Source organism: Thermobia domestica, chromosome 11 (assembly GCF_964235325.1).
Source record: "Thermobia domestica chromosome 11, izTheDome1.hap1.1, whole genome shotgun sequence".
NCBI lineage: Eukaryota > Metazoa > Arthropoda > Insecta > Zygentoma > Lepismatidae > Thermobia > Thermobia domestica.
The window spans coordinates 231,679,705-231,697,285 of record NC_137464.1 but is presented as its reverse complement, the minus strand read 5'-3'; the positions used below and the strand labels follow the sequence as shown (position 1 = coordinate 231,697,285).

At 37.1% G+C, this 17,581-nt stretch overlaps 1 protein-coding gene across 1 annotated transcript in view; it reads right to left on the bottom strand.

Annotated features, from left to right (window-relative positions):
- LOC145664810 (innexin shaking-B-like) overlaps positions 1 to 16,669 on the bottom strand; it is a 28,098-nt gene extending 11,429 nt beyond the window's left edge. Inside the window, exon 1 of the mRNA XM_081731797.1 lies at positions 16,534 to 16,669. Coding sequence (XP_081587923.1) covers positions 16,534 to 16,622 — 89 coding nt within the window. The 5' untranslated portion in view covers positions 16,623 to 16,669. The remainder of the gene's footprint in view (positions 1 to 16,533) is intronic.
- Between the last annotated feature and the right edge of the window lie 912 nt (positions 16,670 to 17,581).

Here is a 17,581-nt window from a genome sequence, read left to right as displayed (position 1 = left end):
ATAAATTCCGTTAGTCAGTCACTTCTTACTATTACTAAAGCGCTCTCTGACATCGGTCATTTTCGATCATTTTTATATATATATCCCCCCTTCCCTTCCCCGAATTGCGGGCTGAATTTGGATTTAAATGGCATCGAAAGTGTCACTATTCATCTTAGTAACTCCGAAAACTATGAATCGGGGTTACTAAGACTAATATCATCATAGTTACTAACACTAAGACTAATTAGTAACATCATACTAATATCGATCATTTTTAAATATCCTTCCCCTCCCGCTCCCCTAATTTGCACCGTCAAAGTAAAATGATAAAAGGTATCCGAGGCCCGAACATCATCTATGTTGAAAGTTTGATCGAGATCGGTTGGGTGGTTCAAGAGTTATTAAGTCACAAACATAATCACTTTCTTTTTTATTTATGCAAATTTAAATTTTAACTTTTATGGTTAAATCTGACAATGCTATGAATTTTAGTATTAAATTTTGATTTTCACTGTTTCACTGTTTCTGAATAACTTCTAATTCATTAATGTACGAGTATGCAAATGCTATTTACAAGTATCGGAACTCTTATATAGCGACTACGTCCTTTCGACGGTCTTTGTCAACAAGTATTAGATTAGAAATGGCAAGAGACTAGTTTGAATCAATTCCCCGGAATCGATTCCACGTGCAAAGAATCGATTCCAGCTTCTCTCTTTAACAATCTACTCAAACCAGAAGTGGGACAAAAAAAATCAAGCATTTCCTACTATTTCGTTGATCACTATAGAGCAAAACGAATGGTACAGTATGCGGCAAAACAAACGGTACTGAAATCACATCGTTGACATTGTTGAACAACATAATGAAACATACGAAATGCTGTGAAATTGATATCAACTAAACGTTACTCAACACATTGTAAATTTAAGAGAAATTGCACCTGTATATCATATGTTCAAAATTTTGAGTATTACGTCACGTACATCCTTCATAGCGGTCCTGTACGAACATGTTAGTGAACACTGGTTGCTGGAACTAAAAAGCAAATGACCGACTCTTCTCTCTTAACTCCGGTATAGTGGTAGGGGATTATCTGTTCGGAAAATTTCTTCCTTCAGCATACCCCAAATGTAGACACCTGGAGCCGTGAGGTCAGCGAAGTGATAAGGATATGGAAAATTCGTTCCCCGGTAAATCAACCAATGTCCAAACTCTCGTGGGCAGAAAGGCATGTCACTTACTTATAGTGTGGGCAGTAGCACCGTCTTCCTACATCTATTGTTGTTGTAACGTCAGATTTTTGGTGTGGCAAAAACCGCGCAAATTATCACCCCATCAGGAAGTCGCGGTCGGAAAGAGGGATTGCCGCCGTCGACGATGGCAGGCCGCCGGAGGCAGCCGGCACCCGTCCGCGGCAGCACAACGATGTACTAGTCCGAGGCGGCAAGCAGTCGAAAATCGTAAAATAAAATGCCCTTTTGCAGACTCTTTGCCGACTGTTGCCGACCGTCAGAGTCAACAAAACAGTCGGAAAGGCCTCTTTCCAACCCTCTGCCGATTCCTTATGCCGGCCTCTTTCGACGGCGACGCCGACGCATTTAATGCTTATTTCCGCCTGTTTGCCGACTGCTCGGCAAGGCAACTATTCGTCGCGGTCGAAAATCGCGCGGAAAGACGCCGGTGTTCGGCGCTGGTAATCCGACCGCGGGATCTGGTCGGCATGGACAAATTGTCCGACTGTAGGCGGCAGGATCCTGATGGAGCAAGAATGAGTCAATAATCAACTGCTGATTGATGTAGCGATCAAGGCACTGAACTATATGAAATATATGTTGCTGATGAAATCTTAATCTTCATATGCCATAGCTCCAGAGCAATACAGTAGACGTGCGCGCTCATCTCCTCAGAGATACGTTGCCTCACAACGTATGAGCGGAAATAGTGCTTGACAATAAACACCTTCTTCTCTGTTGCGAGTAACATTGTCTTCGTGCCAGCTGCACACTACCCTAGTCCACACTCAACTAAGCATACATGTAAGTGGCGCTTGCAGTTCATACTACATTGCACCTGCGCGCAATTCGTAGCCGAATTTCAATAGTTAGTTTTGTTGAATACTGTAGAGAGCGAAAAATTGTTTCCTGGAAGTGATTCAGCGTATCATGAATAAATTTCATCCTCTCCCATATCTCTTTAGTAAAAATCAAAAGTTGTAGAAATCCAAGAACATTTCCGAATCAAAAATTGAGTTTCATAAAGTAAAAATGGCAAGCAATAATGAGATTAAAAGAAAAGAAAAAACTCGATTAAACGTTCCGAGAATAAACCTCATGTTTGAACCAGAAGGACAGTAAAAATCAACGATATCCTGTTTCAAAATTGATTGGCGTAGTAAACGAAGTGTAACACTTAGCTATAATCATTTTTAAATAAATTTCCAGTGCCGCAAGAACTTCCAGCTTTAACTTTATTTTTCTATTGGAACCAGGAATAGTAGAAACCTAGTATGACTTCCGGTTTCAGTATATATATATCTCAATAGATCAAAAACGGTAATAGATAGCGAGAAGCATTTTTTAAAATATGGATTCAGAGTCCCAGGAATACGTCCAAGTTTTGGGTTTATCTCTCTATTGCAACTGGAAGTAGTGAATATAGTACAAATTCCGGTTTAATATTGATTCATTCCATCAGATATGAGCACCCTACCACTGAGCCACGGTAAACCCAATAGCAGTATTACTTATGCATATATGTACGAGTACTTCGTTCGTATCTTTCTTTCTTACTTAACAAGAACACCAAGGCACTAGACTTGAATCTTTGTGGGGCACGGTGGCTCAGTGATAGAGCGTTCATTTCCGGTGCTTGGGGTCCCTGATTCGATCCCAGCTCGCGCCGTGTGGAATTTGTGGTGGACAAACACCGTTCGTGGGTTTTCCCGGGGTTCTCCCGTTTCCCCCACTTTCTTCATTCCACCATTTCATTCATCTCTCATCATCACCGTCTCCTTTAGCCTAACCACCATAAACGTGGGACGTAAAACTTACAGATTTCATTTCATTTTTAGACTTGAATCTACCAACACTGATAGTATGAAAAACGAGATTGACCATTATTTGATGTCCCACACACATAATGCTAGCCGCTCTACTATAGAGATTAATACTCACACGAAACTCAATCCCAGTCTAATTGAATGAGTGAAGTTTATGGTAACTAATAGATAGTGAAGTTGAAGGGAAAGATTTTAAGCGACAATGAGAGATCGTGAGATAGCGTTAGGGTAAAGACATGCCGAAGATGTCACACGAAAGAGGACGAAGTTTAAATCCCGGTCGCAAGACCATTAGAATTAAGATCCGACGAAATTATTGCAATTGTTTACTCGTGTCTTTACTGTTCACTAGATTCTGAAGTGCTAAAACGCACAAACTCTACAATATTAGTAGCATTTAACGCAAAAAATATCCGAAGATGATACATACATGGTGTATCAAAAGTCCGGTGCTATGCTCCAACTCAGTTACGTGTAAAGATACAAAATAAAATGGAGATGAATGTAGTTAGAATAAGTCATTTTCAATCCAAAATGGTGAAAAATTTCTAATCGTACCAGCCAACTAGGCTTTGTTGGTATGACACAACTATGATAAATGAAAAAAACTACATTTTGTCCATTCAGCATGCTGTTTACTTAAGCCCTCACCATACCGAGAATATAGTATTATTGGGAAACGAGTTTTGGATTCCATCATACTGCAATGTACAAGTTCTTTGTCTCATTTTTGCGTGTCGTTATGTTTCGTTTGAACAGCTTGCAGAGCTGGAATAGTAACTTTTTCATTTATCGTGGAGCACCTTACAGTGTACAGTCAGCGACAAAAATTTTCTTCCGTTTGATGAAATTAGTTTCGTAAATATCTTCAGAATGGAAAGACAATTTGAGTACAGTTTTCAATAGATTAAAAAGAGTGTAATTTTCTTATGTTTCAGCCAAACCATCGTTGTTGAGTTGAGTTGATTTTGGGTTTAACGTCCCGTTCAGCACCGAGGCTATATGAGACGTGGACCTACTGATTAACGTGGAATCCAAACCACATGAGCTCCCGCCGGGAATCGAACCAGGGTCTCCCACGCCAAAGGCACGTACGCTAACCGAGGAGCTCCCAAACCACCGTTGTACTTTCCAACTACACCACCGTTATTCCCAAAATAAATTTTACCAAACGGAGAAAACTTCTGTCACTGACTGTACAGCCCAAACAACTGAAGACTCCGACCATTTTCATTGAAAACCATGTATTTCTAACAACTTTCTTCTCCTTCCATTTTTTTCATATCTTTACTTATAACGAAGTTAGTCTATGGCCCCAGAACTTTGATGCACCCTGTATACTAACCTTGAAATCTTTAATTTCTCATGTGTAACTTCCAGATAATGAAGAAATACAACTATTAATTTATAAACTTAAAAGAATTAATGTCACACCAAACTCATTTCAAATACCCTCATTCAGTTCTTCTTTACAGCACTCGCAGGATGTGGCAAATGAGACATACTTACCCTTAATTACAAAGTTTTAAATTCCGTTTGTCTCAAATGTTCAAATATAAAACATGACTTAATCGGTAGATTGCAGTGAGCTAAACAACATAATACCGTATATTTAAGGGTCTTCACTACAGCGAAATTAAACTACCGATAATTTTAGAGTTTTTCTGTAATATCTTCAAAACAAATAAAAATATTCGAAAAGCAAAAACGTAGTGCAGTAGACAATACTATTTTGCATGTGATACCGTTATCTCAGGGATGCAAATAAGCAACAAAATTTTACTAGCCCAAGAAAAAAAAAACCTATTAGCCCATATCCAACAATAAAAATCATTTACTTACCTTCGGTATGGTATTAAATACTTGCCCGCACCGGTGAACCATTAATTCCCCGGGCGCGTGGGCGAGTGGTTATTTGCATTCCTGCGTAATCACAACTTATCATCTGTTTTCGATTTGCAACTGTCGATAGATTTAGCATTTTTTGTGTGGTTCTGCAAATAGCGGCATACCAAAAGCAGATAGGTGAATTGTGGTAAAGGTACCACATGCAAAATCGTATTGTCTAGTGCAGTGCGTTTCTGCTTTTCGAATATTTTTATTTGTTTTGAAGACATTACAGAAAAACTCTAAAAATAGCAGTAATTTAATTTTGCTGTAGTGAAGACCCTTAAGGATAAATGTTCATATGAAGTTTTCGAAAAAAAAAAGTGAACCTTTGTAGTGCTAAAATGATTTGTCGTCGCTGCCAATAGAAAGTGACAATTATGTTTTGCAGAAATAACTACAAGCTCAGGCTCACCTCAATCTTATAAAGCCCCCGTGCAAAGGGAAGCTTAACTTCAATTAACCACAAAATAAAACAGCAGTAATATTTAAACAAAAGATGAAAAAAACTATAGTATACCGTACATACAGAATTTGATTCATATATGATTCCTGTTAATGAGATAAATCCCAATTCATTTCGCCTACTAGTATGGTGCATTTATCTTGACACGCCCTTGTAACATTTAAACTAGAGACAAAACGATGCCATTTCGTACTATGCAAATAATCACATACAGCATTGTTTGACATACTCTGCAATATCACTAGATTGACAGTATTGTCATCCCATTATTATTATTATTATTATTATTATTATTATTATTATTATTATTATTATTATTATTATTATTATTATTATTATTAATCTATATATTAAAATGCTAGGTTTATATGAGAATGAGATCTCGAAAACCACAAGTGCTAGAAAGTGCCTTTTTTACTGGTCGCTTCCAAATTTTGCATAGATTGTGCAGTTCTCATTTTAATTTTCAAAAACCGTGTCGTTATTTTATACTAGCATCAATTACTCGCTTCGTTGGGTTAAATTAAGAAAAAATAGTAATATGTTTCGATAGCCAGTCACTTTTTACTATTGCTAAAGCACTCCTTGATATTGGTCATTTTCGATGATTTTTATATATCCCCTCTCCTCCACATGTTGCGGGCCATGGCATCGGAAGTGTCATTGTTCACCTCAGCGACCCCGAAAAGTATTAATATCGACACTGATATAGGTAATATATATATACCCCTCCCCTCCCACAATTTTTGCGGGGCTCAATTTGGATTTAAATGGCATCAGAAGTGTCACTGTTCATCTCCGCGGCCGCAAAAACTATAGATTCGATACTAATATCGGTCATTTTCGATCATTTGTAAATGTCTTCCCCTCCTTTAAGTCACATCGTCAAAGTAATATGACAAAAATCATCTCATGCTCGAACTTAATCTAGGTTGAAAATTTGATCGAGATCGGTCCGGTTGTTCAAGAGTTATTAAATTTTATTTATTTTTATATATCTACCCCTCCTACCTCCTCACCTAAGTTCTATCGTCAAAGTGAATACATAAATACCATCCCAGGACCGAACCTCATCTATGTTAAAAATTTGACCGAGATCGGTCACGTAGTTCAAGAGTGAAGTCACATAGACAGTCACTTCAATGTTTATTTTTTACATACATCTCCGCCTCCCCCTCCCCCTCCCCTACATTGCACCGTAAAAGTGAAATGATAAAACTTATCCTAGGTCCGAACGTTATCTATGTTGAAAATTTGATCGAGATCGGTTGGGTGGTTCAAAAGTTATTGTTTTATTTATTTTTATATATTTGTCCCTCCCCTAAGGTCTACCGTCAAAGTGATATAAAAACCATCTCAGGTCCGAACTTCATCCATATTGAAAATTTGATTAAGATCGGTCTTGTGGTTAAAGCGTGATGAAGTCACAAAGACGGTCACTTTTATTTTTATTCTTTTTACATATATCTCCCCCTTGCCCTCCCGTAGGTTCCACCGTAAAAGTGAAATAACGAAAACATCCCAGGACCGAACCTTATCTATGTTGAAAGTTTGGTCAAGGTAGGTCTGGTGGCTTAAGAGTTATCAAATTTCATTTATTTTTATAGATTTCTCCCTCCCCTTCCCCTCTTCTAATTCTACCGTTAAAGTGATATGATAAAAAAAAAAAAAACACCTCAGGTCCGAACCTCATCTATGTTCATTTTTTTTAAAGATCGATCGGGTGGTTTAAACGTGATGAAGTCACAAAGAGAGTCACTTTTATTTTTACTATTTTACATATATCTCCCCTCCCCTCCCCTTCGTTGCATTGTAAAAGTGAAATGAAGAAAGGATCACAGGCCCAAATCTTATCTATGTTGAAAATTAGATCAAGATCGGTAGGGTGGTTCAAGAGTTATTAAGTTTTATTTATTTTCGTATATTTCCCCTCCTCCCCTCCCCTCCCTTAAGATTTACTGTCAACTTCCCAGGTTTGAACTTCATATATGTTGAAAATTTGATTGTGATCGATCGTGTGGTTCAAAAGTAATTAATTCACAAACATAGTCACTTTTATTTTTATATTGATTTTTGTATATCGCCCCTCCATCCCCTTCCCTACGTTGCTCCGTCAAAGTGAAATGATAAAAATCATCCCATTCCCGAACCGCATCTACATTGAAAATTTGATCAAGATGGGTCGGTTCAAGAGTTATAAAGTTTTATTTATTTTTTCAATGTCCCCCCTCCCCCTCCCCTAAGTTGTACCGTCAAAGTAAATAGCTTAAAACACTCCCAGGCCAGAACCAGATTTACGTTGAAAATTTCATCGAGATCGGTTGGGCGGTTCAAGAGATTAAGGGTCACAAACATAGTCACTTTCAATTTTATAATATAGATTCAACATTTTAGGGGTCGTTTTGAGCCCATAAGATTAACATTGTTGCTGGCCGAAACTACGCTCTTAGGCAACCAGTAGAGAAGTTACGTATGGCGGGTTGACGGACATTGCAGTCGCTTTGCTTAAATCTGAATGGCAAAACCTATTGCATGCTGGCAACTTCAAATGCCTCAAGAGACGTAATGAGGCGTACTCGGACGGATATTGATTTATTAGAAAAAATATTTCCACTTGATATCGTGTTAATTCTACAAATTTGCTACAAAATCATTCTAACATTACACATAGCAACTCACATCCTTTGTGAGTCTTCTATCCTTTACTTGTGTGAGTAAGGAGACATGCACAGTGGGAAGGAGATTCATGGTCATAACAGAACGATGCGCTGACCAGACAGCGTAGATTCAGCTAGTCTATATATTAAAATGCTAGGTTATATGTTTGTCTCCAATCCTTTCGACAATGAGATCTCGAAAAGCACGAGTGCTAGAAACGTGCCGTTTTCACTGGTTGATACCAAATTTTGTGTAGATTGTTGAGTTTGAATTAAAAGTTTGAAAAACATGGCCGTTATTTCTTTATTACTTTTTAGGGCTACAATGGAAGTGCTGAATTTAAAAAAAAATTAAAGCATTATACCCTATGGGTTATACATTCCAACACAACACAGATGTACACCGGGATTGTATAACTCTCGGGCGTTTGTTTCATGGCCAAATGATAACGAAAAACGGAGGATAACCATTTCTCCAAGCTAAGATGAATATTTATTGTTTGGAGTTTTTTGCCCAATGAACATCATATATCATTGATATAATTAATTGTGTATGTAATGTATTTGCTTATTACATACTGCATGCAAGAAGAAAGAAAACACTGATCATACATGAATTAGAAACTAAAAAAGGAAGTAGCTGGTCCGGAAGTGGGCGTACCCCTTTAGTTTCAACAGTATAGTGTTAGTTATTGTAGAATGAGTGTACACAGTTACCTTGAAGTCTTAAAAGTTTTAAAAGTCATGAACATCAGTATAATCACCATCCATGTCGTAACAAATGGGTAAGACGTAAAACTGTCAGAAAACACCATTTAGGGGTACGCCCACTTCCGGATTACCCTGTAGGCTCAAATCTTGCAAACGATGCGAGATATTAAAAAATAGTTGACAAAATCTCCCCTTTATGGTACCCCTTGCCGATTTTTATAAAGACGTCTTTCACTTGTGTCTGTAAAGGGACATGTACAGATGTGAGGAATAACAAGGAGATTCATGCTCATATGTGAATGATGCGCTGTGTAGAGAGCGCAAGTTCACATAGTTATTATTATTATTATTATTATTATTATTATTATTATTATTATTATTATTATTATTATTATTATTATTATTATTATTATTATTATTATGTAAAATGGCAATACGTCAGGTTATTACATATTTCAAAGCTACACAAAACGGGAATTTACAATTATGCAGTGTTGCAAACGAAGGGAGCTACAGTATCACATACATAAAAAAAAAAACAGATATTGGAGGGTTCTACAACAGTAATAAGGCGGGTGAGACGGACAGGGTAATGCACGAAGTTCCTTCATAATGAATACTAAGATCAACATATAACGTACTTCGAAAAAGTAGAACGAAGTTACGAGGAATTGAAATATAGACTTTTCCAAAGAACTTTATTTCGAGAAGTCTTTAGATAAGTATCACACCGAATTAAGTACATTGTTCGTAAAAGACATGTAGATCATAACGTTGTGTACAACATTTTTTTTATATCAAGCAATAAGGGAAGTAAAAAGGAAAGAAAAAGAAAAGATAAAATTTTATATATTCCTTAAAATACCACATTTATGAGAACTTTTGAAATACTTTTTTTTATTACTTTGCTTCTATGACAGCAACAATACATTCTGGTAGGTGTAAAAAATAATTGAAGACTTTGGGGCAAAAACCTGTCAATTCAATAAAATAAAACTGTAAAGGAGAGCGTTTCTCTTCATCCGAGTTTCTTCAAACTTGGCACATATTTATTAGACCGAAAATAAATCGACATTTTTTTTTTGTTTCTTTCGGATAATAGAGGAGGGCAAAGGACCCTTTTTGAAAATAAGGGCCCCCTCGATTGAAAGGGTCACATTAAAGAAACGAAACTGTGCCGATGCAAAGATGACTTCAAAGTAGGAAATACGGGTTTTGTGGTTTCTGCGAGAAAAGGGTTGCAGGGGGCAATGGCCCCTTCGAAGTGAAAAAGTACCTGCACAATTCTTACGGAAATTTGGTTTCGATGAATTGCTTGAGACCGTGATATGTTGTAGATATTGTGTTCTTGAGGAAAAAACTCAATGGGCACAACCACAAATCACTGACAGTTTGGCCACTACTGGGCCACTTTTTGAGAACAGCCGAAGATAACGATATTCTGGATTTCGGTAAAAATGGCTGAATCCGTGATATTTTGGAGATATTGTGATCCTAAGAAAAAGTCTTCTTAATGGACATAATCACCAATCATTGATCGTTTGACCATTACGAGACCACTTTTTTGAAAACAGCAGATGGTATTCTTGATTTCAGTAGAATTACGTGAAACTGTGACACGTGGTAGATATTGTGATCCTGAGAAAAAGTCTGAATTTGCACAACCATCCATCACTAACCGTTTGGCCACTATGGGGCCAGTTTTGTGAAAGAGCGGAAGGTAACAGTATTCTGGATTTCAGTGTAATTGTTTGAAACCGTGATATGTTGTAGATATTGCCATCCTGAGAGAATGTCTCAACGGACGCAACCAGCAATCACTAATTGTTTGATCACTACAGGGCTACCTTCTTAAAAGACAGCCGAGTATAACGATGTTCTGGATTTCGGTGAGAATGAGTAAAACTGTGATATGTTGTAGATCTTCTCATCGTGAAAAAAAGTGACCGTTTGTCCACTACAGGCCCAGATTTTTGAAAACAGTATAGTATAAAGATATTTTTGATTTCGGTGTAGATGAATGTAACTGTGATATGTTGTAGATGTCGTGATCCAGGGTTCTCCTTTGTCTCGCAAGATAAACATCTGAATGTTATCTATGCTTAAATGATGTTAGCCGTTACCTCCCCATCCCTTTTCCGGGTTGTGGGATAGGACTGTTCGTGCTTCATACAGTTCCACCAACATTTCAGAATATCCTTACCTTCTGCTGTTTTTAAAAAAATGTGACCCCGTAGTTGCCAAATGGTCAGTGATTGTGCCCATTGATACTTTTTCTGAAGATCATAGTATCTACAACATATCACGGTTTCAAGCAATTACACCGAAATCCAGAATACATACTTTCTGCTGCTGTTAAAAAACGTGATCCTGAACTGGTAAAACGGTCAGTTATGGGTGAATGTGTCCACTAAGACTTTTTCTTAGGATCACAATATCAACAACATATGACTTCAAGCAATACCAAAAAATAAAGAATACCGTTACCTTCTATTATCTTCAAAAAAGTGGCCATCTAGTGGCCAAACTGTCAGTGATTTGTGTTTGTGCCCATTGAGACTTTTTCTCAAGAACACAATATCTACAACATATCACGGTTTCAAACAATTCCACCGAAATCAAATTTCCGTAAGAATTGTGCAGGTCCTTTTTTCACTTCGAAGGGGCCATTGCCCCCTGCAACCCTTGTGAAACTGTCTCCTTTATATTTTCACCTTTTGGATTTGACGGGTTTTTGCCCAGAAGTCTTCAATTCTCAGAATTCTTTAACTTCAAGCACTGCTGCAAACTTTAACAGTTTCTATCATATCTCCAGAATGGTTTAATATATCAAATTGCTGTAAACGGAAATTGTAATCTTCAAATCTATTGAAAACCGTATATGCAATTGGATTAGATACTTACCTAAGTAGATTTTCGAAATAAAAGCTTTAGATTGTATAAAATTTTCTATACTTTTAATATTTGTTTCTATTCAAAATCCAGGAAATCATGAGATAGGATTAGACACTAACCTTCCCACGACCGCCAGTGATTTGAATGAACTCGTAGACTCTCACGTTGAGGGCCCTGGTGACCTCCCTAATTATCACAGATTCATGACTGATACATCGTTGGAAAGCTCATAGAACACAAATTCCAACGAGGTAATATCTGTACAGTTTTCACCTTATTAGAAGAAGAAGAAACAAAAAAGTACTAAAAGTATTTTAAAAAAAAGAATTTGGAGGGCCCTGGAAACCCTTTCAGTCACTTTAGCTGACTACATGATGCTAATGTGTGGGCAATACATTTGTGGCAATAGTAAAAAAGTGGTACCATTGATGCAACATAAAGTGAGATAAAAATTCAGTACGAAATTCCTATAAAAAACGCTCTGTATATCATTTTCGAAGGGCTGTTGCATACCTTCGCGTTGGCGGATCTGGTGACCTTCTTAATTATCACAGGGTCATAATTGATACATCGTTGGAAAGCTTACGGAACACAAATTCAAATGAGATAACATTTGTGAAGACCAATTCAGTGAAAAATATTTTAGGATTTAGATTTCTGGACTTTCGGCATCTAAGGCCATTTAGCTCATCACGTATGAGGGATGACGTTCCTCGGTGAGCACACTATCCGGGGAAAGGGAAGGAAGGAAGAAAGGATTGGGGAAGGTATAAGTTAGGTAACACTCCGGCATTTGCGTGGTGTCAATGAGTAAAAGCCAGGGAAACCTCATTTAGGATGACTGGCCTGAAAAAAAGTTTTACACTTTTTCTACCGAGTGCCCCCACCGGGAATCGAACCCGGGACCGCTCGCACCGAAGGCGAGAACGTTAGCGACTACCGTACGCGGGGTCACTAAAAGATGTTTTGCCTTGTCTTATATGGAACCGTCCTGAAAATAAATGTAATTTACACCAAAAAACTGACTCAAAAAAATTGATCTACTTTCCTCCCCCTCCACTCCTTATAAGCAAGAAGTGCACATACAGAGTATTACGATATAGTGGACTACTTCTTTGTTTCACATACCAATATTTATGAGTGTACCCTCAAGGGGGGAGTGACCCCCAAAACATTTGATGCAAAAAAAAAGAAACTTTACCCTCCCCACTCACACATATATAAAATGCAAATTGACGGAAAGCTTCATCTTTTAGAAACACATTCATATGAAAATTATCTTCCCAGCTTAATTAGGGATTGAGCAATTCGGCTTTAAAGGGTTAACACAGCAGTTTCGTCAATGGGCGTTTAAAGGCTAAAATACAATGAATGTGCATTGCTTTGTTCGTGCCATTTGCGTAATTACTGCTATCAGGCACGTAGCCAGGATTTCGTGAAGGGGGGGGGGTCCGTGATATGAAATACTGTGGTCATCAAACCAGCGGCTCGATCATTCTAAACTTTTTTTACTGGAACATATATTGGTTCGTTTAACCAGAATTTCGTAACGGAAGGGGGGGGGGGCGTGACATGAAATTCTGAAGTCCCAGGAGCTCGATCAATCTAAACTGCTTTACTATCAACTTATATTGGTTTGTTAGGACAATAAAATCAGGATATGTTGGTAAGTATTTTAATAACAAACTATGAAGAAATCTCGAGTAAAAAATAAAAAAAAACGTATTGAAAAAGATTTTACAATATATACGTCCTTCCTCTGGTTATTCAAATACAACAATTTTCCCTTCATTACGACCTCAACTATTATAAAAAGTACATATTCACTATTATAAACAGTACATACTGAATAATGTCTTGTCAAGCATTTTACAATATCTGCGTTCCCTTCTCTGTTGAATCAAATGTTGAGAGAGCTTTCTTCCCACATAAATTTTTGTTTTTATTGTTCCGTCAACTACTCTCTGTTCCAAATGACAGGTCAAAAGAGCCGTAGAAAGTTGTTTTTGAAATAACATGTTTGATACTGTAAGGATGCGATGAAAATTTATGATTAAAAAAATATCCACGCAGTTACACAACGGCACTATGCTTTGGGAAGGTTGAAATCTCCCTGACTAGCAGAAGAAATTCTGACAATTCCGTAACTTTTCTAGAAATTACAAATTCCCTTACTCTTCCAGGATATCTCGCTCACCTCGCCACTATGTATTGTAAGTAATACAAATCTCCTCATAAGAAAAAGGAGATTCATTTTATCCTGTAGTTTATTTTTAAGACTGATCCTTCTTTTTCTCATTTCATTTTATTTCATCCTTCCTTAATTTTTTTCAGTTCTGGTCTCGAAGGGGGGGTCCGGACCCCCCCCCCCTTGGCTACGTGCCTGCTGCTATTGAGTCCACCAATATTTGGATGTTTGTCATACTGTAGCATCCTTAGTTTTCATCAAGGAATAACGAATGTAACATTGAAAGTTGAAAAAAATGAAATGAAATCTTTGAGTTTTACGTCCCACGGCTAGGCGAAAGGCGACGGTGATGATGAGAAATGAATGAAATGGTGGAATGAATAAAGTGGGAGGAAACGGCAGAACCCCGAGGAAACCCACGCACACGGTGTTTGTCCACCACAAAGTTCACTTAGCGGGAGCTGGAGTCGAACCCGGAACCCCATGCACCAGAGATGAACGCTCTACCACTGAGCCATCGCGGCCCCATATTGGAAGTTTTCTTTTGACATGTTCATTTGAATGTGTAATAACGTGACATAGTCATTTCAAAAAAAAAAATTAAGTTGGCTTCGGTTGGCCTACTCTTGTTTCTTTTTTATCAATGGTAGGCTTTGTGCCTTTTCCTTGTTTTGTATTTTTGGTTTAGTGGGAATACGAACAAGAAACTTTACTGTCATGTTTGAATTGACTGCTTCTTTTGAACCCGTATCGGAGGGCACGGTGGCTCAGTGGTAAAGCATTTGCCTCTGGTGTATGAGGAACTTAGTTCGATCTCCGGCCAAGTAAGTTTGTGATGGACAACATCGTGCTCATGGATTATCTTGGGGTACTCCAGTTTCCTCCCACTTTCTCATTCCACCAATTATTCCATCTTCATTCACTTACTTTATTCATCATCTCACTAAGCCTAACAGACATAATTGCTGGACGTTAAACTCAAAGATTTATTTTTTTTTAGCACGTATTATTATCATTTGAGGTAAGACAACCGCCAATGTACTGAATACAAAGTTAATTACAGAAAAAAAAACTCCCCAACATAAACTCAAACCTTTTTCTATACAAGATGCAAGGTAGCTCAGTGGTAGAGTGCTCAGCTCGGATGAGAGGATACCCTTATTCGATTCCTGATCACACGACTTTGTAATAAAAAAAAATACATCGGTCTGTTTTTCTTTTCGAAGTTTGTCTCGTTATCTTTCATACTCTCGTTACTTTAATTGCTTCATAATTATTTATTCATTAATATATTTTTTAGCCAACAGTAGGGCATGTTTGGTGGGTTCAGTGTAGAAGAGATTCAAGTACAAGTTTTGCAATATTTATTTAATATTTAAGATATGTGCCTGGATTTCTTTCACTACTTAAAAAGAATCATATCCAGATGTTCTAAATAGTTCTTATAATGTAAAAAAAATAGTGTTTGGTTTTCCCTGTATTTAAACGGAAAGAACAGAATTTACATATCTTTTTCTCCCAACTTTAGGAAGTACACTTGAATTCCTTATGCTGTCAACTCAATATTTGTGATACATAAAAATTGAAATTTCGTTTTTTTTTGTTTGTTTGTTTGTTTTTTTGTTACAGTTGCCTATACCAGTAACGCGATAGTGTTTAGAAAGCACCCCACCAACTGCCCTCCGCCAATGTACGTCAAGTAACATAAACTATCTATTTCGATACACAAAGAATGCTGCCCCCTGACAGATTTTCTTGGGCCGTGGTGACTCAGTGGAGAGCATTCTCCTCTGGTACATGGAGTTCTTGGTTCGATCCCAGCTCGTGCCGAGTGAACTTTGTGGTGGACAAACACCGTGCGAGTGGATTTTCTCGGCGTTCTTCAGTTCCTTCTACTTTCTTCATTACAACATTTCATTCATTTCTCTTCATCACCGTCTCTTTTAGCCTAATGGGCATAACCGTGGGACGTAAAACTCAAAGTTTTCATTTCATGAAAATTTCTCTTCCTCTCCGCTTCTTCCCCAAAATTGAAGCTTACCTCGTCATTGATTCACAACATTAGTAACGAAAGATCACGAAACGAAACTTATGACAAAAAACCTAATATAAACAAGAAGTAAAGTTGTCCTTTATCCGGTAACCACAATTTTTATTCTATGTTTTTTCAAGTTAACTTCATGCTCCTACACCCCCGTATAGCATGATGCAATCATGTGTTAATTGAGTCACACATACTCAGTAAACTGCACACTACCAGGCAACGTCACTTCTGGCTTTCAAGACCAGAATTCACAATATCATAATTTAATCAACTTTACAATATGACCAATGAAAATTCTCTAAACTTAAAACTACTCTGTCAACAGTAATCAAACTAGGTACAAAATTCTGGTATGGCAAGCACATGGTGAATTTTAATATTATTTCCTGTTCACGGTAAAACGAAACCAAGAGTCATTAATACATAATCCGTATTATTTAAAAAATATACAAAATACTTCTACTTAGTTCTATTTCTACTCTTAATAATCGTCTAAAAAGTAAAAAAGTAACATTTAGCATAATTCATAAAATAGCATTTAGTTTAAGCAGGAATTCAAAGCTCAACTTTCACATCATTTTGTGAAAAACAAAGTTGATATATCATTGCATATAATAAATGATTGTCTATAAAAAGTCTTACGTCCAACATTTGTATCGGTGGCTTCTCGGTAGTTGATTTCCGTTTCTCTTCTTAGCTGTCGTCAGCATTCGGAAAAAGTGTATTCCCATGTTGAACACTGAACGCTCCAACTGAAGACTCTGAAAGACTGCGACGTATATCGTCCAGGCTATCCCTTTTATACAAGTGTTCATGCGCACGCATACAGTAGGCGTTGCAGTACTACCAAAGTCAGTGCAAAATTGTATTCTTACGCGATTTCTGCTTTTTGAAAGAAAAAAAAAAACAAAAGTCAAGCTGAAAACAGAGGTTTTAACGAAACAAACTTTTAGTACTTTAAGAGTTCAAAAAGTATTTAGAAAATAATTTTAACATAACATTATTTTGAAGCTAAGTTGCAGTGACGTTTGACTGACTGGAATTGACCAATCAGAGATGGCGTGTGCTGACGCTTTATACGAGTACACAAGAAAGTAGTGCCTATTTACGTAAGATCGTTTTTATTATGAACGAATATTGATTTTAGAAAGATGAATCATTTGTATTTTTATTATATAAAAAATAATGTGAGAATGATTTCTTAAATTTAGATTTCTACATTTTCCTTACAATTAAGAATACATTAAAAAATTGCATATATACAAAATATGGACAATGCTTAGCAGAAGGGGTCCAGCTATTTTTTCTTTAAAAAAATACAATTTCAGTAGTTTCTGTTCATATTAGGTTAGTTTAGGTTAGTTTATGTTAGATTATGTTACTGTAAGGATCCAGCATAATTTTCGAAAAAAAAAATAGAATTTCGTTTATTTCTATTATTAGATTAGTTCAGGTCATACGCACTGACTACGTGGGTGTTCCGGGGCTTCAGCTCCCACAAGATTTTTAGTTTGATAGAAACAAAATAAATATTTCTCACTTGCCATTTTCGAAGAATAATAAGCAATTAAAACATTGAATTCACAGTTAAAATTTCTAACCTCTAAAACATTGCTTGTTTCATATGTGTTTCTGCAAAGGCAAGCAAGCAACACACTTACCTCTTCCTTGCTTGTCTCTTTCCTAGTCA